At 53.1% G+C, this 23,823-nt stretch overlaps 2 protein-coding genes across 6 annotated transcripts in view; both read left to right on the top strand.

Annotated features, from left to right (window-relative positions):
* CORO1C (coronin 1C) overlaps positions 1-6,953 on the top strand; it is a 78,576-nt gene extending 71,623 nt beyond the window's left edge. For both annotated transcript variants that reach the window (XM_041003633.1, XM_041003634.1), the window contains exons 8-11: positions 512-657; positions 3,247-3,304; positions 3,409-3,654; positions 4,677-6,953. In XM_041003633.1, the coding sequence (XP_040859567.1) occupies positions 512-657; positions 3,247-3,304; positions 3,409-3,654; positions 4,677-4,796 (570 nt within the window). In that variant the 3' untranslated portion in view covers positions 4,797-6,953. The remainder of the gene's footprint in view (positions 1-511; positions 658-3,246; positions 3,305-3,408; positions 3,655-4,676) is intronic.
* Positions 6,954-15,021: 8,068 nt separating this feature from the next.
* On the top strand, positions 15,022-23,816 carry SELPLG (selectin P ligand). 4 transcript variants are annotated; one of them, XM_041003436.1, is made up of 3 exons: positions 15,022-15,159; positions 17,313-17,438; positions 22,102-23,816. In XM_041003436.1, the coding sequence occupies exons 2-3, from the start codon at positions 17,381-17,383 to the stop codon at positions 23,238-23,240; spliced, it is 1,197 nt and encodes a 398-aa protein (XP_040859370.1). In that variant the 5' UTR covers positions 15,022-15,159; positions 17,313-17,380; the 3' UTR covers positions 23,241-23,816. The 4 variants fall into 4 exon arrangements, with proteins under 4 accessions (XP_040859370.1, XP_040859372.1, XP_040859373.1 ...); XM_041003438.1 differs by lacking the exon at positions 17,313-17,438 and adding an exon at positions 16,606-16,689; XM_041003439.1 differs by lacking the exon at positions 17,313-17,438 and adding an exon at positions 16,606-16,709.
* Positions 23,817-23,823: the final 7 nt, after the last annotated feature.

The following is a 23,823-nucleotide window of genomic DNA, read 5'->3' as shown; positions in this document are numbered from 1 at the left end:
CAGAACTGGAATCATGGAGATGAGATAGTGTTGCCTTCTGAAGTTGAAGGATGCCCTCTGAGACACCAGATCTCTTCCTTAGAAAACTCTCCCTGCTCTTCTTCCCATCCTGTCTGATGGAAATGACTTTGGCCCTGTGGGTGCAGCTCACCCTGCTGGTGAGGGTGGCACAAGATGTGCGTGGGCCGCCACTCTTTGCTGTTTAAAGTTGAGTGACAGTGCAGTCATCTGACAGAGAAGTTCACATTTTTGCCCTAATGCTGGCCAGATGCCCAGGCTTGGGGGAGTAAAATTAGCCTACATGGCAGGCAGAAGAGACCACTTACCGGGCATGTTAGTGCTCGGTAAATAGGGGGTCCTCCGCAGGGAAAAGCAGTCACACGCTTCAGGTAGGCTTTCTCATGAGCAAGAGCAGGTCAGCTACAAGTGTAAGGTCGCAGCTGTCGCTTGGTTTATAGAGCAGAGTGTTTGGATGGATGTTAAACACAATCCTGTGTCTGATGTTTTCTAGGGTGACAGCAGTATTCGCTATTTCGAGATCACGGATGAATCCCCATATGTCCACTACCTCAACACATTCAGCAGCAAGGAGCCTCAGAGAGGGATGGGTTACATGCCCAAGAGGGGACTTGATGTTAACAAATGTGAGATTGCCAGGTAAAGCATGGGTGTTGCACAGTGTTCTTGTTTGTTCATGCCACCCTTGGGTACCAGGACACCACAATGACTGTGTGCAGACCTCATTTTGCCCTCACAGCACAGAGGCATGGCTGGGGTGTATGGGCACACGCATTGTGAAGGCAGGCAGGGGCGAGCCTGTTCCCCAGGTGCCCTTTAGGGCAAAGAATCAGGTCCCATCCTCAGTTGGGGTCCCCACTTTACCTCAGCTAGAGAGGCCAAAAATCCCACAGTGGGGTGTTGGGTTGGCTCATTTTGGGAGCTTCAGATGCCTGACATAATTTCTGCCTGTACTACTCTGATTTTTAAATTTTTTTCTATACCACTAGTGAGTTTCTAGCAGACATTTTTCTTATCCTAGACAACAAAAGATACCCAGTGAGACTAGGTGACCACTGGCCATTCTCACATTGAGGTGTGGGTTAATCCATCACCTGCAGCCCCAGCATCTGATATTGGTGCTGGTTGGAGTCTTGGCTGCTCCACTTCTGATCCAGCTCCATGTGCTTCCCACATGCCATCTCAACTACTGAGCCAAATGCCTGCCCCAAGACAGGTGTATTTTAGTTGGGAGGAGGGATTGAAATCCACACATTGTTCTTGATATAACACATTGCTTTTTGAACTACCCTCCTATGTCAGGCGCTGTGCTAAATACAGTACCTAACTGACTTAACTGACTTTGTCCCTGATTATGGATGAGGGGCTTGAGGCTCAAGGACCTTTTTACCCTCCAGAGTTGCAGTTCTCACGGCCAGGCCAGGCCATCCCTGTGTCACCATTGCTTTTCCCCACCCTCCTCTTGCAGTTTTCATTGATTTTTTTTTTAAAACTGTGACACTTCCTGGTTCTGATGGCAAGTTTGACACATGCGATCTGCACTCAGGTTCTCCTCTTCCCCCCGGAGTGTCCTTCCTGACAGCTCTGCTCAGTTCTGCCCTTTCATCCCAGCTGTTGGGTCTGGCATAATACATGCTGTGCACTCTTTCAGCAGAAGCTTTAGAAACAACTCTTGATGAAAGATTTCATCCACTGGTTCATTTCTCAAATAGCTACAGCAGCCAGGTCTGGGTCAAGCTCAAGCCAGGAGCCTGGAGCTCCATCTAGGTCTCTTTCATTGGTGGCAGGATCCATTAACTGGGAGGTGGACCTGAAGCAGAGTGGCCAGGGTTCAAACCAGTTGGCAGCTCAACTTAGTTGGCCAAAGCACCAGCCCCTTAGAAGGAACTCTTGATTTCTTTCTGGGGAATAAAATTGGCTTTCCCTTATCAGGGTTGGCAGAAGAGAAGTGATTTCTGGTTCTCTTGTTTTGTCTTATTGTAGGGTATATGAGAAAATGCTGCCCTTTTTTAAGCCACAAATAATTTGTTTATCTCTCCCTGTTATAATTCAAGTTGCTTCACTTTCCCATTCTTTCCATAAGCTCCACAAGCCTCCCAGGAAGATTAGCTAGCACGGACACTGCCAGGAGGGTACACCCCAAAGCAGCCCTATCCTAATAAAAGCAAATTCATACACACAAAGTATTTTTTTAAAAACCAGGCTTTTACAGAGAGGTACAGAGAAAGAGAGAGATTCCATCTGCTGACCCACTTCTTAAATGGCCTCAGTAGCCAGAGCTGGTCCAGTTAAAAACCAAGTGCTCCCTCTGGGTCTCGCACATGAATGCAGAGGCAAAATATTTGAACCATATTCCGTAACTTTCCTGGACACTTTAGCAAGGAGCTGGCTCAGAAGTGGAGCATCTGGGACTCAAACCAGCATCCACTTGGGATACTGTTGCTCTATTTGAAAGATTTGCAGAGAAAGAGACAGAGATCTTCTGTCTGCTAGTCCATTCCCCCCAAACGGCAAGAGATGGCCTGGTCTGAAGTCAGGATCCTGGGACTTCTTCCACATCCCCTGTGTAGATTCAAGCTCCTGGCTTTGGATCAGCTCAGCTCCGACCACTGCAGCTTGGGGAGTGAACCAGCACATGAAAGATCTTTATCTTTCCTTCTTCTGTTAATCTGCCTCTCCAATAAAATAAATCTTAAAAAAAAAAATGGTGGGGGAGAGCTAAATGGGACCTGGAACAAACTGGGATTTGAACTGGTGCCCACAGGTGGTTCTGGCACTGCAGCAGAGATGTAAGCTGCTATACCATGGCACCAGCCCCTTCTCTTTTCCTTTTTAAAACTCAGAGTTATGCTTGTAAATGTTTGCTTCAAGCCTGCCAAAACCAGTGCCCAGGCTGTAGATGCAATCTAGTATGCAGTGCCTGTTCCCACCTGCCATGTGGTATGGTGACTTCATCCTTGTTGTGCTGTTGTGTTCCCCACAGTCGATCTGCCCCAAGAAAGGGGCAGTTCGTCACCATCGTTCCTTGATGTCTTATCCATGCTCACCTCATCCACCATTTCCAAGCATACTTCCTCGCAGCTGTGTGAACCAGGAACACTGGGGGCAGATCAGGTGGGGTGGCAGGAAAGAAGCCCTCAGCAGCCATGCAGTGTGCCAGAGCATACAGATTCCTTTCTGTGGTCTCCTGGTTAACTCAATGACCTTTGCCTTGTTTCTCCCTTGAAGATTCTTCAAACTCCATGAGAGAAAGTGCGAGCCCATTATCATGACTGTTCCCAGGAAGGTGAGTGCCCAGCTTTCTAACAGTCAGTGGTTTAAAAACAAAAATGTTCCAGAGCTGCTTCTCCCTCCTTACCAAAGGCTTTTCCCCCTGGTTGTCGCCCGCAGTCCGACCTTTTCCAGGATGACCTGTACCCCGACACGGCAGGGCCCGAAGCTGCGCTGGAGGCCGAGGAGTGGTTTGAGGGGAGGGACGCAGACCCACTGCTCATCTCTTTGAAAGACGGGTACATTCCAGGCAAGAACAGGGACCTCAAGGTGGTCAAGAAGAACATTCTGGATAGCAAGCCCAGCGCAAACAAGAAGTGCGACCTGATCAACGCCCCCAAGAAGACCACAGACCCTGCCAGTGTGGTAAGGGCTGTGGGAGCTGGGGGCTCTGCTGGGCTGGTTTGAGTCTTGCCTCTGGAAATGCCTTCATGGCCCAGGGCGTTGGCGGGCACTGTCCCAACTGTGGCCATGTGGAGGTTTTTCAGTAAACAGAGGCATGTGGCAAGCCCAGGAGCCTGTGACCTTGATGGCTTTGTGATCATGCCTGACCTTTCAGCTGCGTGTTTTATGATATCTTGGGCGGGTTGTGACCTCTAAGAGTGAGTAGGAATATTTCAGGGTTTTCTTAGCTGACTTTTCCCAACCTGGTTAACCCATTTCTGACATAGTTAGACATGAGCAACCAAGCATGTGGGGACACAGCCCCCCCCCCGAGGAGAGGGTCTGGAAAGGAGGAGCAGTCATGTGACAGAAGGGTCCTGGCCGTAGGTGGAGCAAACTGCCAAGGTGGCCTTGGCGCTGGCTAGCTCAGCCAATGGGTGGGAATCAAGCCGTCTACCCTGGTGGCTCCCTGTGGGCCCCAGGGCAGCTGCTGCTCCTGGAGAGCTGAGGGGAGGTGTCCAGTCCATGTGGAATAGATTCCAGGGGCAGGAAGAGGGGTGGAGAGGCAGAGCACCTCCAGGAGCTGGTGGCAGACAGAGGCCACCATTGTAGACTTGGTGTGAGGGTTCCAGAAGAATTGGGTCCTGTATGAAAGACAGGGGCCTAAGAAGTTTGAGGCCTGAGAGAGCTCTTGCCGGGCTGCAGCCTCTGCAAAGCATCACTGTATTTGGGGAGCCATGGGGGACAGGAGGAGGGGCCTGGAGGAGAACGGGTCACCCTGCATTCTCTGAGTCCAGGTCAGTGTGTGGGGCCTGGGCACACTGGAAGTGGGGGGTCCTGGGATCTGGGCAGATAGAGAGGCATTCTCTGTACCCCCAGGCCCAGAAGCTCGGTGCCTAAGGCTTGGCATGGGCAGGGAGAAAATTGCATTGTACATGCCACCGATCCTGCCCTGTGTTGGATGTACTATATCTTAGTTACCGCTCCCCTTTCTGTTTTCTTAGCAAAATGAAGCCAAGTTGGATGAGATTTTGAAAGAGATCAAATCTATAAAAGACACAATCTGCAATCAAGATGAGCGCATTTCCAAGCTGGAGCAGCAGATGGCCAAGATCGCAGCCTGAAGGTCCCACCCCCACCCCTCCGGAAATGGGAGCAAGGACTTAGCTTGGGAGCTGGTGGTTGGTGTGGCCCCAGGGAGGGTGACCCGGGCACTGCCGCTGGAGACATTCCGCTCAGACCTGGCAGCTGGTGTAGGCCACGTTCCACTCAGAATACGATTCGTCTCCCAAATTTGCAAAAAACAAAGGCTGAGCTTTTTATCAGAAAGCCTTTTCAATGTTTAAGTGTTATGTGACTTGTTGAACTTTTAAAAAGACAAAAGTGCTACTTTTAAAATCCCACATATTCCGAATTTTAAAAAAACAAGCCAATTCTGATTCAGTGTCGTGCCCAAGTACTTTTTTTTTTAAATTTTTACAAATAGGGACCAATGCCACATTGCTTTTTTATATTTCTTTCTTTCTTTTGTTTTTAATGTTGCCAAAACCAAAAGTAGCCTTTTTTTTTCCTTTGTATTTTGCTACTTTGCAGTATTTGTGTGTGGGTTTTTTTTTTTGTTTGTTTTCTTTACTTTAAAAGGGACAGCACTGTGTATGTTTATAAACTAAATGAAGATATTATTTTGTATAAATGTTCATCTGAAAGCATTGAGAGCGGTAGGCACTCAGTGCTGGCTCGTTTGCAGCACAGATCCAGTCATGCGAGTGACTGTGCACAAGGAAGACTGGGAAAGCAGTGTGGGTTTGTGGACCACCCCTCTCGCTCCCCTGAGTCTTCTGAGCAGAAAAAAAAAAAAAGGCTCACATCGTAGCTCCTTCCTTCCTTCCTTCCTTTCCTTCCTCTTTTCTAGAAACTAGGTGGCTGTGCCAGATGGAATTTTACTTCTTGGTTACCCTGTGCTTTGGATGATTATAATCTAACCCGAACTAGCATGTGTTTCTGCAGTTTTGTTCTACATGTAGGATCTGTCGCGTTCATCACTGGACGCCATGTTTCAGGTTCTGGTCGATACTTGAGAAGGGTGCCCGGGATGAGAACACAACGCGTGTGTTGCCTGCTGTCCAGTGTTCTTGCCGGTCTCGGCAGCTGGCCTGGTGCTGGAGTGCCGCGGTGGGGACTCAGAGCAGCATGTCGCCCTGGGGATCCCGTTGCCTCACATGATGCCTGCTGTCCCCATGCTGACCGCCCCCAAGCTCCTGCCTTCCCCTTTGCTCACACGCCATGACCTCTCTCAGGGCCCTCCGCAGCCATTCCTCCTGTCCTCCTTGTCTTTCAGTCCTAAACACATGGGGTCTTGGGTTGCTCTTGCGGATAGAGATCAAGGAGGTCCAGGAGTCAGCAGGTGCAAGAGTGCAGACTTCTGCTGAGACCATGGTGTGTGCCCACTACTCCTCTATGCCCAGTGCAAATGAACCACTTGGCCTCTGCAGGGTCCTCCCTGGCACCGAGGGGACCAAACACTGAACTTTGAACCCTGTGCTCATTCCTAGGCTTGCTCAGAACTCCCTACCCTGCCCCCCCTACCACCACCACCAATTTCCCTTTCTCAGAATGCATGCTTGCAAAGCAAGGTAGAAGGAGTGTGTGTGAGAAGGAGAGTGTCTGAGGTAGCACTCAGAACAAATGGTGTCCCAGGGCCCTGCACTGGTTTGGCTGGTTGGAAGGGTCCCCTAGGGAAACAGTAATGACCACGCCTCAGGCTGCACAACCCAGCTGCGGGTAACGCATCACCTTCCTAACCAGCTGTGGCCTGGGGTTGAAGGCATCCGAATATTAGGGGTGATTCTGTGTGTGTTCCTAGTCCTGAAGTGAGCAGTAAGAATGACGGTGACTTGGAAGTAAGCCCGCCTCTGTCGATGTCATGCACTAAGGGCCTTCGTTGTAGTCACTCAGCAGTGTTGGAAGGTCTGACACGAGCACCCCCCTCCAAGCCTAGTTGAAACACCAGGGGGTATGTGACTGGAGAAGAGGCCACAGAGGCCCTGAGAAGGTACCCTAATTGGGGCCGCAGGTGACTGAATGAATGGATGGAGGCCCCAGTGGCTCACTGCAGGTGTGCCCCTATCACGTTCTGTCTGGGTTTGTTTATTTGTTTGCGTATGACATCCTGGAGAGGGAGGACAGTGGATTACTCCTCAATCGGCTCTTATAGAGCGGCCATAGCAGTCTGTCAGAACACTTGCTTCCATTTTTCAAAGATAAAAATCATTGATTACAAATCTGTGTCTGTGTTTGCTTCGTACATCAGCTGTGTCTGAACAGCCCACCACACCTCTCCCACTCCTGCCCCTGTGCGCAGCACAGTGCCCGCAACTAGGCCTTGCCAGCCAGGTGACACTTCCCCTCTGGACGGTGAGAATGAGGGGAGTAGGGCAGGCTCTTGGCTGCAGAGAAGGGGAAATCAGCCCAGCAGGGGCTTGTGCTGTGTTCCAGATACACACATACACACCACCTGAAACCCCACAGACCCGGAACTGTGGGTTCCAACACACACACACACCACCTGAAACCCCACAGACCCGGAAGTGTGGTTCCCACCTCAGGCCTTTGCCAGCATGCAGATCAGGGGCAGAGTGCCTCGCCTTTGGGGGCCCTTCTGTTGTCCTGACAGATGGGTGACAGTTGCTTTGGGGTCAGGGGAGAGATGGCAGTGTGGGGCGGCATGCACAGCCTCATGCAGAGTCGCTGCTGCCGTGGAGCCCTCCGCCTCTTTAGAGGTGGCATTCATGTGGCTGGGCTGTGGGTGTTGTGCCAGCAGAAGGCTCTTGGGATCAGCTAGAGCGTACAGCCTCCTCCCAACTTCCCCTTTTGTCTTACGGCAAGGCCCCAGGACACGTTGGTGTTCCTGGTGCAGGATCTTCTGCTGTTTGCCTTTCTGAACGTTTCTAAAGATGATGAATCATGGGCACAAGGTTCCGCTGCCCGCGATACCACAAGTAGTTGCATCTGCATCCGTGAGAACAGTGGTGCCAGGTGCCTGGACGGCCTCGGGTTCCAGGAAGCAGAAGTTGGTCGCGGATTGTGGTCAGCAGGGAGGCGCATGGCGCTATGTTTATGGCAGGCAGGCTGCTTCTCTGCCTTGGGCTGCTTTGAGTCTTTGCCAGGGGACCTAACGGTCCTTCTGCTGCCCCCCGCCAGCCAGCCAGCCAGCCAGCCAGCCAGCCAGCCAGACATCGTCTAGGGAGAACTTGCTGTTCTGTTTAAAAGTTGGCTTCTCTTACTGTTCCGCATCTAGTAGTTGACTCTCAATGGTCTGTTAACTCTCAGTGGCCCTTTCTCTTGTTGCTGGCACATTTAAACATCCCCGAGTCGTCCCTGGTCCCCGACGTGAGTCGCCAGCAAGGTGGCCAACCAGGGCAGCGTCTTGTGTTCCTAACTGCCTTCCCTGTCACCCCTAGTGGGAGTTTGTGTGACAGGAAACACTGGGGGGAGGCCTGGCAGGGGTGTCAAGCCTTCCGTGTGTGTGTGTTTAAGAGTTTATTTATTTTTATTGGAAAGTCACATGCAGAGAGGAGGAGACAAAGGGAGAAAGATCTTCTGTGTGCTGATTCACTCCCCAAGTGGCTGTAACAGCCAGAGCTGAGCCGATCCAAAGCCAGGCGCATCTTCTGAGTCTCCCATGCAAGTGCAGGGTCCCAAGGCTTTGGGCTGTCCTCAGCTGCTTTCCCAGGCCACAAGCAGGGAGCTGGATGGGAAGCGGGGCCACCAGGATTAGAACCAGTGCCCATATGGGATCCTGGTGCATTCAAGGCTAGGACTTTAACCACTATGCTATCGTGCTGGGCCCAGGACAGAACTTTAAACCCCAAAGCAATGGGCTAAGTCACCTAGGACAAGCCTGACTACATAAACATTCAGTTGTGTTAAGACTAATATGGAGGCAAAGAGTAAATGAACACCATTAAAATGGGCCATAGAGGGGCCAGCATGGTGGCTCAACTAGCTAATCTTCCACCTACCAGTGCTGAACTCCCTTATGGACACCAATTCTTGTCTAGCTCCTCCACTTCCTTCCAGCTCCCTGCTTATGGCCTGGGAAAGCAGTCGAAAATGGCTCAAGTCCTTGGGATTCTCCATCCACACAGGAGACTTGGAACTAGCTGGCTTCCACCTGGCTCAGCTCCAGCCATTGCAGCCACTTGGGAAATGAACTAGCAGATGGAAGATCTTTCTCTTTTTGTTGATCTGCCTTTCAGGAAGGTCAAGGAACACAACTTCCCCCAGGTGCTGCGTGTGTCAGGGCATCCCATACAGATACAGCCCCTTTGCAGCCCGCAAGGCCAGGGGCGGGCCCAGGGGCCTGGGGGCCATAGTTGCTGAGGTGGTTTCCTGATCTCATCCTCCACTTCCCAGTGAGGGGACACTTGCTCTGACATGGAACAGTTAAAGGGCCTGGAGCTTTGTGGGCCCAGTGCTGAGAATGTCAGCAGGATGTCAGCCACAAAGGCTAAGCTCCGGGGACATGAGGTTGAGGTCTGTGAAGGGAGAAGTTGCCTTGAGGAAACAGGAAGTTGTTGCAGGTTTGTCTGTGCCAGGTTGCCATTTGGGTTTGTAGAAGGCAAATTGGAAAAAATGCCACGGGGTTATGACAAGCTCCTGGGCTTGCCGCTCTCTGTCCTCAGCCACAAGGTGTCTTCTGGAAGATGTGAGCGTCTTGCAGCACAGTGCCCCAGGAAGCCGCATCGTTTGGCAAGGTGGAGATTCTACCTGCTGGAGACCTCCCATTGCAGAGAGAACAGCCCATCATCCCAATAGCCTTGAACCTGATTTCTTAATCTCTAACCACCTGTTCCCTTTTTGCTTCCAGAGTAACCTACCTTTCTTTTTTATATTATTTTTATTTGAAAGGCAAATTTTACAGAGAGGTCAGTCTTCCATCTGCTGGTTCACTTCCCAAATGACCACAATTGCCAGAGTTGAGCTGAACTGAGCCAGGAGCTTCCTACAGGACTCCCATGTGGGTGCAAAGGACCAAGGGCTTGGGCCATCCTCCACTACTTTTCCTAGTCATTAGCAGGAAGCTGAATCAAAAGTGGAGAAACTAGGGCCTGGTGTGGTAGCCTAGTGGCTAAAGTCCTCACCTCGCATGTGCCAGGAACGCTGGTTCTAATCCCATCTGCTCCACTTCCCATCCAGCTCCCTGCCTGTGGCTTAGGAAAGCAGTCGAGGACAGCCCAAAGCCTTGGAACTCTGCATCCGCATGGGAAACCTGAAAAAAGCTCTTAGCTCCTGACTTCAGATTGGCACAGCCCCAGCCATTGTAGCCGCTTAGGGAGTGAACCAGTGATGAAAGATCTTTCTCTGTATCTCCTTCTCTATGTATATCTGCCTTTTCAATAAAAATAATAAATCTTTTTTAAAAAGTGGAGAAACTTGGACACAAACCAGCACCATGTGGTTATTAGTGGTGCCTGCTTCCTGGCAGCTCTCTGTTCCCACACCCGGATCAGCAGCAGCATGTGCTGGGTGGGGTTGCTTGGCATAGCCATGTCCCAGCTCCTTCTCACAGCTTGGCTGTGACCCACCTTGTGTGTGTTCCGGCCTCGTCAGCCAGAGATTCAGTATTAGAGACACAGAGTTCAAGTCCAGAGCAGCCAAGTTTCAGCCACATTTCTGACCTGGAACTTCAAACCACACCCCACCTGGAGTTGTCTGCCTCCATGACTCCATCCTGCACCACATCTTCAGAGGGCCTGGTTTCCTTAGCAGACCCCAGGATAGGTTGTGGGGTGCAGTTCTCTGTATGCAGATGGCCAGGCCCAGGCTAAGTGCTTGAGGGTAGCTCGTCAAAGCAGGAACTCCTTCATGCAAAATTGCTGAGTCAGGAGTATGCTGTCCCACATTTGCCCTCTGGTCTTCCAGGCCTGGGGTCACCCTCCTGTACCCAGGCCTTGGGAACTGAAGGCTATTCTGGGTCTTTCTTGGAGCAAATGGTTCCCTCCTGCCAGCTTCAGCCCAGAGCCCAGATTAGCAGCCAGAACCCAGGACTGAAGGCGAACTTTCAGAGGCTCTGTTCCCATTTGAGAAGGGGAATGGTGTCCTGGCTGCAGTGAGCCCCAAAGGTTCCACTTCCCTTTTAGGAAACACCTATTAATCACCATCAGCCTTGAGGGGAACAGCTTCCTGAAGCCAAGGGGAACCCTGACTGCACCTCTAGGCAGCTGGCGTGGATGTGCCTGATAGGGCTCAGGATCCACAGGGCACCTGCAAGCCTTTTCATTCAAGAGCAAGAGAGAGAGAGAGAGACATCTTTCCACTTACTGGTTTACTCCCCTAATACAACAGACAGAGCTGAGCCAAGCCGGAGACAAGAGCTCCATCCAGGCCTCCCGTGTGGGTGGCAGGGACTCAAGCACTTGTCTTCCCAAGCACGTTAGCAAGGAGCTGGAGTGGAAGCAGGAGAGCTAGAACTCAAACTCACACTCTGACATGAGCTGTGACCATCCCATGGGGCAGCCGACTGGGCCCCAGCATCCATTTCCAGTGGCAGATAATCCTGAAAGCCAAGCTTGCGTTGTTTCTTCACACCACAATCTGACCTCTGGCAAAAGCCTCCCGTGTTTCCCGACAGCATTCCTAGAAGCAGGCGCCTGTTCCCTTTGAACATTTGACTCGCAGGTGTCAGGTGCAGAGAGATGTGGTTTCAGAGTCACGCTTGTCCCACGAGACAACACAAACCGCAATCCATCAGCAGTATTTGTTACTCTTAAACCCAGCTGCGCACGTCTTGTCCGGAAACAGCTTACCTGCCTCTGAGCTCACAGCCCACCATTCAGCCTCTTACCCTGGAAAACCTCAGAAGATTGTAGAGCCTAACTCCTCATCTGGCTGGGGCTGGCACTCCACGTTCGCCTCACACACCCTGAACCTCAGCTTCTTCCTTTTGTAGATTTCATGAGCTGACAAACACCAAGCCTCTGTGCTGGGCCTGGTATAGACTGACAGCTCAGGAAGCGATAGGCTTCGCCTCAGGGCAGCATGAAATCAACCACACCCAGTCCGCCCACACCGACCAGTATAGCTGTGTCAGTCAAACTCCATCTGAAGACGTGGAGCCTAAACTAACATAGTTTTCATTGGTCATGAATGTTTCTCAGTTATTTTTAAAAGCATTTTTTAGGAGGCCCAGCATGGTAGCGTAGTGGCTAAAATCCTTGCCTTGCACATGCCAGGATCCCATATGGGCACTGGTTTGTGTCTTGGTGGCACTGCTTCCCATCCAGCTCCTGCTTGTGGCCTGGCAAAGCAGTCTGGATGGCCCAAAGTCTTGGGACCCTGCACCTATATGGGAGACCTGGAAGAAGCTCCTGGCTTCGGATCGGCTCAGCTCTGGCTGTTGTGGCCGCTTGGGGAGTGAACCACTGGATGGAAGATCTTTCTCTCTTTGTCTCCTCCTCTCTGTATATCTGGCTTTCTAATAATAATAAAAAAAAAATATGTAGGGACTAGTGCCATGGTATGTCATCCTCCACCTGTGACACCAGCATCCCACATAGGTGCAGATTCAAGTCCCAGCTGCCCCATTTCTGATCCAGCACCCTGCCTGGGAAAGCCATACAGGATTGCCCATGTGTTTGGATCCCTGCACTCGGGTGGGAGACCCAGAAGTTCCTGGCTGCCAGCTTTGGGACCAGCTCAGCTCTGGCTATACACACAAAAGCCAGGAGCTGGAAACTCCATCCTAGACTTCCACAGCGGTGTCAGGGACCCAGCAGCATTTGCCAGGATAGGATCAGTCACCTGAGGAAGCTACAGGTGGAAGAGGACAAGGACACTGCTTGGACAGACAGAGCACACTGAGGCCCGTGATGTGAGAAGTGAGACCCTTGGAGCCCTCAGCAAGGACAGGGCTGAGAAACTGAACAGATACGAGTGTAGGCTGGAGCTTGTTCTCAGGGGACAAGTCCAGCCTAGCACCTGCTTCTGTGTAGCATACATTCTAGGGGTGGTTTTCCATCGTTGGAGAACAGGCTATTGCCAGAGATCCTGGATAAGATCCCCACGTCTTACACCAGTGAGCCTGGCTTTAGCGCCTTGCTCCCTCTCCTGCCCCTGGCTTCCAGCCTCTGCAGACCCTGGGAGGCAACACCGATGGCTTAAGTGCTTGTATTCCTGCCGCCCTCGTGGGAGACCCAGGTTGTGTTCTCAGTTGCCAGCTTTGGCCAGATCGTGTTAGGTAGCTGTCTAACAACAGGGAAGAGGCAGAGAACAGGAGCCCAGAGCCACTTGAGCTCGGTTGCTACTGGGGCTGGCAGGATGGGCAGGCCTTGTGCTGTGCACACTGAGCCACCTGCTGACCCAGCAGGCTGCAGCTCACAGGCCCCGCACACAACAATGGAACTTTGTAAGAGGACCTGCGTCCCACTCGCAAGCCCCACCCATTGCAGGTCTGTGAGTTGTGGTTCTCATCCCTCTGCTCTTTCACCTCCAACCAAGACAACTGATGTTTCAAAATATTTTTTAAAATGTGGGCCTGGTGTGGTAACCTAGTGATTGAGGTCTTCATCTTGCATGCACCAGGATCCCCTATGGTTTGCCAGTTCATATCCTGGCTGCTCCATTTCCTTTCCAGCTCCCTGCTTGTAACCTGGGAGGGCAGTCGAGGATGGTGTGAACTCTTGGGACCCTGCAACCACATGGAAGACCTGGGGGAGGCTCCTGGCTCCTGGCTTCAGATTGACTCGACTCTGGCCACATTGCACTCACTTAGGGAGTGAATCAGTGGACAGAAGATCTTCCTCTTTGTCTCTCCTTCTCTCTGTCAATCTGACTTTCCAATAAAATAAGTAAATATCAATATATAGAGAGATATATTTGTGTATAGCCTATCCCCTCAAAATGTGAAAAGTCTGGAATATTAGCTAATGTAGTGTTTTGGGTTTTTTTTTGGGGGGGGGGTGCCTCTTGGATGTCACAGCTGTTTCCCCCCCAACAGTGACATCTTTTTTTTTTTAAAATGATTTTTTTAAATTGGAAAAGCAGGTATGCAGAGAGAAGGAGAGACAGAGGAAGATCTTCCGTCTGATGGTTCACTCCCCCAAGTGGCTGCAACGGCTGGAACTGAGCCAGTCCAAAGCCAGGAGTTTATTCCAGGTCTTCCATGTGGGTACAGGGTCCCAAGGCTTTGGGTCATCCTTGACTGCTTTGCCAGGACATGAACCGGCGTGCATATGGGATCTTGGCGCATGCAAGGTGAGGGCTTGAGCCACTAGCCAGCCCTGACATAATGTTTAACCTGTATGTGAAAATGTGTGAAACATTAGCTAATGAAATATAATTGTGCGTAACTTAGAGTAAGGAACAATATTAAATGATATTTCCAGACTTGTTTGTGAACTAGAACTGGCTCAGGAGATGTGAAAGATAAGAAGATAGCATTCATCCTCTGGCCCAGCATGGTAGCCTCGTGACTAAAGTCCCTGTCTTGCATGCGCCGGAATCCCATTTGGGCACCAATTCTAATCTCAGCGGCCCCACTTCACATCCAGCCTGGTTAAAGCAGCTGAGGACGACCTAAAGTCTTGGGACTCTGCACCTGTGTGGGAAATCCGGAAGAAGCTCCTGGCTTTGGATTGGCTCAGCTCCAGCCGTGGCAGCCACCTGGGGAGTGAATCAGCAGACGAAAGATCATCCTCTCTGTCTCCTCCTCTCTGTGTATATGACTCCAATAAAAGTAAATAAATCTTTAAAAATTTTTCTAATCCTTCCCATCCCCCGCTGTTAACCCCAGTAGTGTGTAGGAACAAGATGCAAGAGAAGCTGAAGTAGAGAGAGCCCTGTTAGAGATAAAAAGGGCTCAGCTGAGTAAGCAGAGTGTGCTCAATTGGCTGGTAGAAGAGACTGTCTCAAGTGGTGCAAGTCAGAGAGAGAGAGAGCCAGCCATCGCTCTCGCTCGAACACCACCCTTGCCTCTCTGACACTGCTTCCAAGGACCATAGGTAAGCAAGCATGATGGCCTCAAGAAGGACCCTCTGTCCTGAGACTCAGAAGTCATAGGACCTTCATGCGACTTTCCGATAGGGGCATCAAGGACTTCATGCATTTTTTTGTGTAAGAACAAAGCATGGAAAGGCAGATCCTGCACATCTCTTATTTGTGCTCCAAAATAATACAATTGCTTGTGACATCCACCAGTCCAGGTTTCCAGAACCAGCAGGTCCCCATCTCACTGCCCCTGCTTCCCTCCCTGCTCCCTCCCAGTGCTGGTCTGTGTTGTCACCCAAGGCTGTCACCAGCATGGGGGTGTGGCCCTGCTTGAGTAACCACATTCTCGCTTCCTTCTTCCACGCACAGCCGTTGGGGGTTGGCGGGGACACAGGCAGGGGCTGCCGCAGCTGTGCCCTTAAACTGGAGCCTTGTTGCCAACGCGGAGAAATCGCCTCTGGGCTCACGGGTGGCTGTCTGTCCCATGTCCTGCTGAACGCGGTAAGTGCTGCTTTGTCAGCTTCGGGGATTGGGCGGGGAACCCCAGAGGAAGTAGAAGGGTGTGGGGGGACCAGTGTCTGCCTTTACCGCCACCAGCAGGACCTGGGGCAGGACTTGGGAGACCCTCCTTGAGCTGGCAATCCCTGGACACTTCAGGCTCAAGGTCTGCCTGCTGCCTGTACCTTATATCTTGTTCTCAGTGAGATCCCTGTCATGGTTGGTGCAGCAGGCAGTTGCTGGGGTGGCTGTGTTTTCAGAGAAACAGAAACGGCCCCACCCCTTCCCTTCCACGGGTGGGAAGGGCAGGCCCACACCACGGAAGGAATTTGCTTATAGGGTCAGGACTGAGGTCAGGTCTGAAAGATTCCAGAAAATGAGAGGGGAGCAGGGTTTGTCTTGCACCCATGTAGAGAGAGCTCTACAAGTCATTTTCAAAGATAGAGAGCGGACACCTGTCCAGAGCAAACATTAGAATGGCGGGGCTGTGGTTAACAAGAGACAGTGATGCCATGGCCCAGGTACTTTTGTTGGTGTTGGTGTACGTCGTATAGTGGCAGAGGCTGGTGGTTCAGAAGTTCCCCTTACACATGCACGTGTGTGTGCACACACATATGCATACATGTGCTCCACCAACATCAGTGTTCCTGTGACCTGCAGTTTGCTCTTTTTCCTCTACCAGCCTCCATTTCCCATATCTGACTAAGAGCCCTGGGCAGGGGTCTGGATTCAAAGTAGGCAGCAGGGTGGGATCGGGAGGTGGCCCTGCCCTCCGCTTGGCCTGGCCAGCGGAGTAGGGGAAGGGAAACAGTTGAAACCAGGATAGCGGAAGAGGCTGCACTGCAAAACAGAACCCCTCCTGGAAACCTTAGCCACACCCAGAGTGGAGAGGTACTGACTACATCATGCCCAGCTTACAGATAAGAAAACGGGCCCAAGGAGGCAGGGCCGCAGTTGCCTGGGGTGCTTCCCTCCACCCCATACATGCCACCAGGCTCACTCAGTCCACTTTGCTGAACTAGAGCAGGCAGAAGCCATGGGGTGTGGCAGGTGGGAAGGAAGTAGAAGGCCATCATATGTGCGCCTGTCTGCCCATCTGTCCATCAGCATGAGGCTCCATTGTTAAACCCGACCCGAAAGAGGCCTCATCTTGTTCCTTGGTGCCAGGTACCCCACCTTCTCGGTCTCGGGCCAGCAAGGCAGGGTGTCCGCAGATGAAACCTAGTTTTTAGTGGGTTATGTATGTACAACACTGAGCTCACATAGGGCTCGCAGCCTTGAGAAGGGCAGGGGTCTGAAGCAGCTGCGTGGGCAGGGGCAGTGGGGTTCCAGAGGCGGTGGGGGAGATCTGTCATTCTCGTGCATCTCTGGAGGGGGAGGCATCCCAGAAAAAGCCATCCTGGGGACACTTTTATTTGGCCTGGCATGGAAGACACCTACTCTCCACAGCAGATTGCTTGGATGCCATATCTAGCTCTGTTCACACCAGCTCTCTGCCACGGTGTATCCTGGGAGACAACCATCATGGTCCAGGTACTTGGATGGAGGCCTGGGTGAGTCACAGCTTTTATCCAGCCCAGGACTCAGTCCTGACGATCGCAGGTGTCTGGGGAGTGAGCCTAGTGGGTAGGATTTCTAATCTTTAGAAAACAGCTAAGATTTGGGAAGCCCCAAACAAGAAGAGGTCTGAAGAGGCTCCTCGTTGGGAACCTCTATGAAGGAAGACTTGCAGGTGTCAGGCCACAACGATGAGTCTGGTGGTGGTGGCCAGGGCATGTGGAGCGCTGTCCACCCAACCTCACCATGCAGTCACACCTACTGCAGGTGTGAGCACCACCCACTCCCAACCGGGGATGTCAGGCCTGTTGGGGCTGGGTTTTCCTCCCTCCAACAGCTGTGTCTACTCAGCCTGGCACTGAGGAGTGGTCCGGAGCTTGGGGCCAAGGGCCAGGCATGTGGCCTCACCAGTGGGACAGTGGTGGCTCCTGTGCCCTTGAAATGTGGGTGCTGATGTGGGTACCCTAGGAAAAAGTCAGTGAGCAGAAGAGGGGGTCTCCACAAGCCATGCCTGGGGCAGTGAATCCTGGACAGGTCGTGCTGTGTGCCGATGGTGTGCTAAGCGTTCTGCCTGCGCCCTTCACCCCACCCCTCAACAGCCCATGGGAACAAGTATCCCTTGACAGTGAGGCCTGACTTAACTTCAACTTTGTGGGCTTTCAACTTCATGTTGGTACCAGAGCCGTCAGAAAATCCTCTAGTTCGCGTTTTCATCTTTACCCTGGGTGAGTGGCTTCATGATAAAGTGAACTTTGTGGTTGGTGATTTTTGCCCAACTCTAGGCTGGGGGACTTGATCCCAGCACATCTAAGGCAGGCCAGGCCAGGCCAGGCTGTACGGCAGATCAGATGTATCTCCTAGGCATTATGTATGATTGATTCATTGTAAAGGTAGAGAGATCCTCCACCCACCATCCTCTACTGCTTTCCCAGGCTATAAGGAGGGAGCTGGGTCAGAAGTAAAGCAGCCCTCAGCCTGGCGCGGTAGCCTAGTGGCTAAAGTCCTCACCTTGAACACACCAAGATCCCATGTGGGCGCCGGTTCTAATCCTGGCAGCTCCACTTCCCATCCAGCTCTCTGCTTGTGGCCTGGGAAAGCAGTCGAGGACGGCCCAAAGGCTTGGGACTCTACACCCGCCTGGGAGACCTAGAGGAAGTTCCTGGCTCCTGGCTTCGGATTGGCACAGCATCGGCCATTGCGGTCACTTGGGGCGTGAATGACCGGATGGAAGGCCTTCCTCTCTGTCTTTCCTCCTCTCTTTATATCTGACTTTGCAATTTAAAAATAAATAAATCTTTTTTTTTTAAAAAAAAAAAAAGAAGTAAAACAGCCAGGACTTGACCCGGTGGAGGATTAGACTGATACACCACCACACCAGCCTCATATTGAATGCACTTTTGACACATGATCTTTTCGGCTGCAATGGATTTATCAGCACATAGTCCCACAGTAAAACAAGGAACACCTGTGTTCCAGGGGATGAGCCCATGGATCAGAGAAGTGAGTAGAATTGTGCAAAGCCACCCAGCCATGAAGGTCAGAGCTGGAATGACCTGGATGGATGTGATACCCAGGCTGGGGCAAGGCCTGTCCGGTGCACCAGGACACAGGGCTGCAGTGGCAGCCAGCAGGACACCTGCCAACAGCCAGATTGGGTCTCGTGATCGCTCCTTCACTTGGCTGTGGCTGGATCAACGGGGCTTGGAAGAGAGGCCATTCTCTATGTGCGCAGTCAGAAGGAAGGCAGGGTCCCCACTAGGGGCTGCTTTGCCCAAGAAGCAGTTGCCAGGACTTCTATGGCAGACCTAGGACAGTGCCGTGAGTAGCAGAGGCATGGGCAGCAGGCTTGCCAGCTAGGAGGGCAGCTAAGAGGCTGAGTCATCCCATGTCGGAGTATCTGGGCTCAGTTCTCAGCCCCACTTCCAGCCTCCAGCACTTGCTCACCTACATCCCAGAAGGCCGCAGGCGATGCTGCTCCCTGAGGGAGGGGGACCTAGTCTGAGTTTTACAGCTCCTGGCTTCAGCCCAGAGCTGTTGCCTGCATCTGGGGAGTGACCTGGGGGCGGGGGGGGGGGGGGAAGGGCATTGTGTGCCTCTCTGCCTCTCATATGAATTAATTTTTTTGAATTGATTTTTTATTGGAAAGGCAGATTTATAGACAGAAAGATCTTCCATCTGCTGGTTCATTGTCCAAATGGCCATAACAGCCAGAGCTGAGGTGATGGTTCCAAAGCCAGGAACCAAGAACTTCCTCCGGGTCTCCCACACAGGCATAGGGACCCAAGGCTTTGGACCGTCCTCGACTGCTTTCCCAGACCACAAGCAGGGAAGTGGAACAGCTGAGACACAAACTGGTGTCCATAAGGGATAATGGCACTTGAAGGGGGAGGATTAACTAACGGAGCCATCACCTTGGACCTAAATCAATTAATAAACAACAACAACAACAGAAAGCAAAGGGGCCTTTGCTCAAGCAGTATGCTCAGTCCTCAGCTGTGGCTGCCTGGTCCTGAACTAGGCTGCTCGTTGCCTCCCCCTGGTGGTTGGGTATGGACTGAACAGCTCAGGAGTCCAGGGGCCCGGGTCTCCAAGGTGGGGCGTGTAGGACCCCCTAGCGGGCTGTTCCTCCGTGGGACCCCAGGATAGAAGCCCTGTGTGAGAGACAGGAAGTGGGCAGTGTCTGACCCTATAAGCCCCAGCCTGGAGCCCCATGGGATGTGGCAGGCCCCCCATCCTCCCTGTGGCCAGCCCCCCACCCTCCCTGTGGCCAGCCAGGATTTTCTTGCCCACTGGGGATGAGTGGAGGTGGGAGGTGTGGCTTGGGGACCTGCTGTTGTCATCTGTCCCATGGGAGTCAGGTGGATGAGCTTGTCTGCAGGGGGAGGCCTTAAACAGTCTCAGCACCTCAGTGGGGGAGGTGGGCTGAGAAGCTACGCTTAGTCTGGTGCGCGGGAAACGTTTTAAAACCCACACGTAGTCCTGACTCATGCATGGCCTTTTCACATCACTCATCTTCCGTCAGCTTTTCCAAAAATCCACCTACCTTTACTGCAGCAAATACTACTGAGCGGTTATCAGCCTGGCAGCTGTGTCTGCATCTTCCTACTGCCTCCCCTCGGAGCCCGGCTGGGGTCACCAGCTGCCCCCCCCCAAGCCCCCAGCTGGCCTTCCACGTATCTCTGGAAGGAAGGACTCTAAGCGCCAACCTCAGGAACAGCCAGGACAAGCTGGCAGGAGGGACCCCAGACGGGCCCAGGCCAGCAGATATGGGCTTTCTTGGGGTGCTCCCTCCCACCCTAATATCAGTGGCCAGAAGGGCTCTACTCTCAGGGTTGGAGTTCGCCTTCTCCTTGCCACCACCCCCAAGCCACAGCCCCCTCTGACTACAGCCTGAGAAAGGACCTCCCACAAAGCCCCCCTGACAAGTGTCAGGAGTAAAAGCACCCCCTTCACAGGTGAGGAAACTGAGGCTCAGAGAGGGCAAGGTGACCACTCAAGCTCACGCAGTGGCTAAGCAGCAGCCAACATGAGAGGCAGGCCCTGGCTCTCTCCCACCATCACTGGCCCTTGGGAATGAGTGGGGAAGGGTAACCAAGAGGGAGTTCCCACACCCCAAAAATGCAGCAGTGGTCCCACCTCTGGTCCTGACTCTTCAAGGTGCCACCCCACCCCCACCCCGGGAACTGACAGGTAAGAGCCTGGGGGCCTCCCCCTCTGCTGCCAGGAAGTGGCCAAGACCTCTGCCTTCCAGGAACCCAGAGCCACCAGCAGCGCGGCGGTGGGTTGGAGGCGAGTGATTTCATGATTAAGAGGCTGCTTATGGGGGGTTGCGGGGAGCTGCTTCTCAGAGTTTGCTGCCTTCAGGAGAGGGGGCCAGGGTGGGGCCATGGATAACGCACCTGCTAGCAGTCATCTCGGTGCATCCTTCAACAGCCTGACCCGCCCACCCCTTTTACAGATGGGAGAACAAGAGGCTCTGAATTGCAAGGATCCATCTCTCTGTCCCACAGCTCAGGAGGCCTCTCTGGGCCTGACCTCACAGTTGGGGCTTTGAGCCCTGGGCCCTGCATGCCTCGCCTTCCCGGTGCCTCTGTCAAGCCCCGCCCTCCCTCTCCCACGGAGCCCCACACCAGCCACAGATGCACCAGCTCTCTTCCCCACCCCTCCCCGCCCCAGCCTGTGTTCCATTTTGCACCCCTCCAAAGCCATCCTGAAAACTTGTTGGGTTCAGGTCTGATCTGGGCCATGCCCCAAGTAGCTGTGTGTCATAAGGCAAGTGACTTCCTGTCTCTGAGCCTCCGTCCACACCCTCTTGGTAAAGTGGGGTGATCCTGAAGGCCGTGTGTGTACAGATGCAGCAAAGTCCAGTTTAGGAAATGATTCTTAGATGTGTGTGGTCAGATTTGTACTTTTCTCTTGTGAACACAGATTTCAAAGTTCTGTGCAGCAAATCTCAACTCTTGTGATTGCCTTTTTCCAGGGAGTTTTTGGAGTAACTTTGTATGCAGATCTGTCTATGAATAACCTACAGGCCTCATTACTTTTAGGATTATATATATGTGTGTATATATATTACATATATTATATATTTTATATATATATGTATGTAAACAAAGGTTAAGAAGGACTGTGGTGGGCCCAGCACAATAGCCTAGCAGCAAAAGTCCTTGCCTTACACATCCAGGATCCCATATAGGCTTCCTCTTCTCTGTATATCTGACTTTCCAATAAAAATAAAGTACATTTTTTTAAGATTTTTTTTTTTTATTGCAAAGTCAGATATACAGAGAGGAGGAGAGACAGAGAGGAAGATCTTCCGTCTGATGATTCACTCCCCAAGCGGCTGCAACGGCTGGAGCTGAGCCAAACCCGAGCCAGGAACCAGGAATTTCCTCTGGGTCTGCCATACAGGTGCAGGGTCCCTTGGCTTTGGGCCGTCTTCAACTGCTTTCCTAGGCCAAAAGCAGGAGCTGGATGGGAAGCGGGGCCAGCAGGACGTGAACCAGTGCCCATATGGGATCGTGGTGCATTCAAGGCGAAGACTTTAGATGCTAGTCCACGCTGCTGGGCCCAATAAAGTACATGTTTAAAAAGGCGGGGGCGGGGCGTGGTGGGTGCTGCAGCCACATGGGAACACCCACTCCCCATATCCCACTGCCTGTTTCTGGTTCCGGTTCTTCTGCTTCCCAGCCAGTCTCTTGCCAGTGTCTGCCCTGAGAGGCAGCAGGTGAGGACACTCCGGTACCTGGGATCCCGTCTCCCATGGAGGAAGGATGGCGGGAGATGGGAAGAAGCCACAGTGCCCTCCCCAGCAGACAGTCCTTCCCCTGCCGCCACTATTCTGTCCAGTGAGGTGCTACCTCTTAATCCGGCGTCCTGTCTCCCCAGGTGCCATGCCGCTGCGCCTCCTCCTCTTGTTCACCCTGCTGGGGCCCAGCTGCAGCCTCCAGCTGTGGGACTACTGGGAGGATGGTGCCAAGGAAGTGTTGGGCCCTGGACTGGCCCGGGAACGGAGACAGGTGTACTCATACGAAGCAGGGGATTATGAGTACCCTGATGTGGGCACAGACCCCCCAGAAATACGGACAAACAGCATCATGGCCGCATCCTCACTCTTCAAGCTTCTCACCACGACGGCAATACCAGGAACCTCAGAATCAGCCACGGTGGAGGCCACCACAAGGGATTCTGCTGGCCTAGATGCAGGAGGGACAGCCAGGGAGAATCTGAGTACAGAACTGACCACGCAGAGGGTGTCTGTTACTGTGGGCCTGCTGCCCACACAGCTGGCCTCCACGACAGTCCCTGAGACCCAGGCTGTGTCCACTGAGGAACCTCTGTCCACGGAGCCAGCCACCATGGAGTCCGTGAGACAAATGGCCATGGAGGCAGAGACCACTGAACCAACAGCCACGGAAGTGGATACCATGGAGGTAACGACCACTCTCCCAGCAGCCACGGAGGTGGAGACCACAGAGGTGGAGACTACGAAGGCAGCAACCACTCCACCGACAGCCACGGAGGCCCCACCCATGGAATCCACAGTCGTAGAGGTTCTGTCCACAGAGCCAGAAGTCACCACAGACTCCCCAGCGGTGGAACTGACCACTCCCATCACCCACACGCACACCCTCACAGCAGCCAGCAGTGACTCGGGAATCATGGATATGAAGAGAAGGAAGGAGCCTCCCTCTGAGAGCCCTGGGAGCCCCAGCCCCTCGGGTACCCCCGACCACATCCCGGTGAGGCAGTGCCTGCTGGCCATCCTGATCCTGGCACTGGTGGCCACGGTGTTCCTCGTGTGCAGCGTGGTGCTGGCCATCCGCCTGACACGCAAGAACCACATGTACCCTGTGCGCGGCTACTCCCCCACCGAGATGGTCTGCATCTCTTCCCTGCTGCCAGAGGGCACCGACGGGGCCACGACCACGACCAACGGGCTTCTGCCCAAGGAGCTCGACCCGAAGGCAGAGGCTGCAGAGGAACGCAAAGAGGACACGCGCCCCCTGCACAGCTTCCTACCCTAGTTTCCTGCGCACCCGCTCTGGCTCCCTCTTCTCTCCAGGGCCTCCCGGGAGCCCTTGACCAGGGCAGCCTTAACCACCAGGTGCAGCTGCAGACTTTGCTCATAGACTGGGGAGACCCTCTCCCCCGCTCCAGTGGCTCCACATTTCCCATAACCACCCTCCCAGTCCTCACGGCTGCACCCCCATTTTCCCTGGGGCCCTGAATCTCAGCCCCACGTACCCAAGGATGACTGGGCTTTCCCCTGCCTCTGTCTTCTGGATGCCAGTGTCCCATGGGGGCAGGGCCACTGCAGAGCCAGGGTCCCCAGGGGCCACTTGTGCTGGCACAGCTGAGGTTTTTTCGGTTGTCTCTCCAGGGAACCCAGGATGAAGCCTCGCCTGGGAGGTCAAGGGTGGGTCACCGAGCCCCGGGGAGAACCTTCCTGGGGACCCTGCAGACAGGCAGTCTCCACCCGGGGACTTTCAGCACCTACCCGCCTTTAGGGGTCCCCTCAGGGTGGACTCAGTCCTGCCCACTGCCCAGCCAGGGGACCAGACACAACATGGGTCCTCAATAAAGGTGTGATGAACAAGTGACAGCTGT

Source organism: Ochotona curzoniae, unplaced genomic scaffold (genome assembly GCF_017591425.1).
Source record: "Ochotona curzoniae isolate NIBS_2020 unplaced genomic scaffold, NIBS_Ocur_1.0 scaffold_274, whole genome shotgun sequence".
In the NCBI taxonomy this organism is placed as follows: Eukaryota; Metazoa; Chordata; class Mammalia; order Lagomorpha; family Ochotonidae; genus Ochotona; species Ochotona curzoniae.
The sequence above is the reverse complement of the archived record's forward strand: the minus strand, read 5'-3'. Positions and strand labels throughout refer to the sequence as shown.

Coding starts and splice junctions, on each gene's coding strand:
- SELPLG (XM_041003436.1), top strand. CDS start 17,381: ATGTTGGTACCAGAGCCGTCAGAAAATCCTCTAGTTCGCGTTTTCATC. Junction 17,439..22,101: donor CGTTTTCATCTTTACCCTGG/GTGAGTGGCTTC, acceptor CTGTCTCCCCAG/GTGCCATGCCGCTGCGCCTC.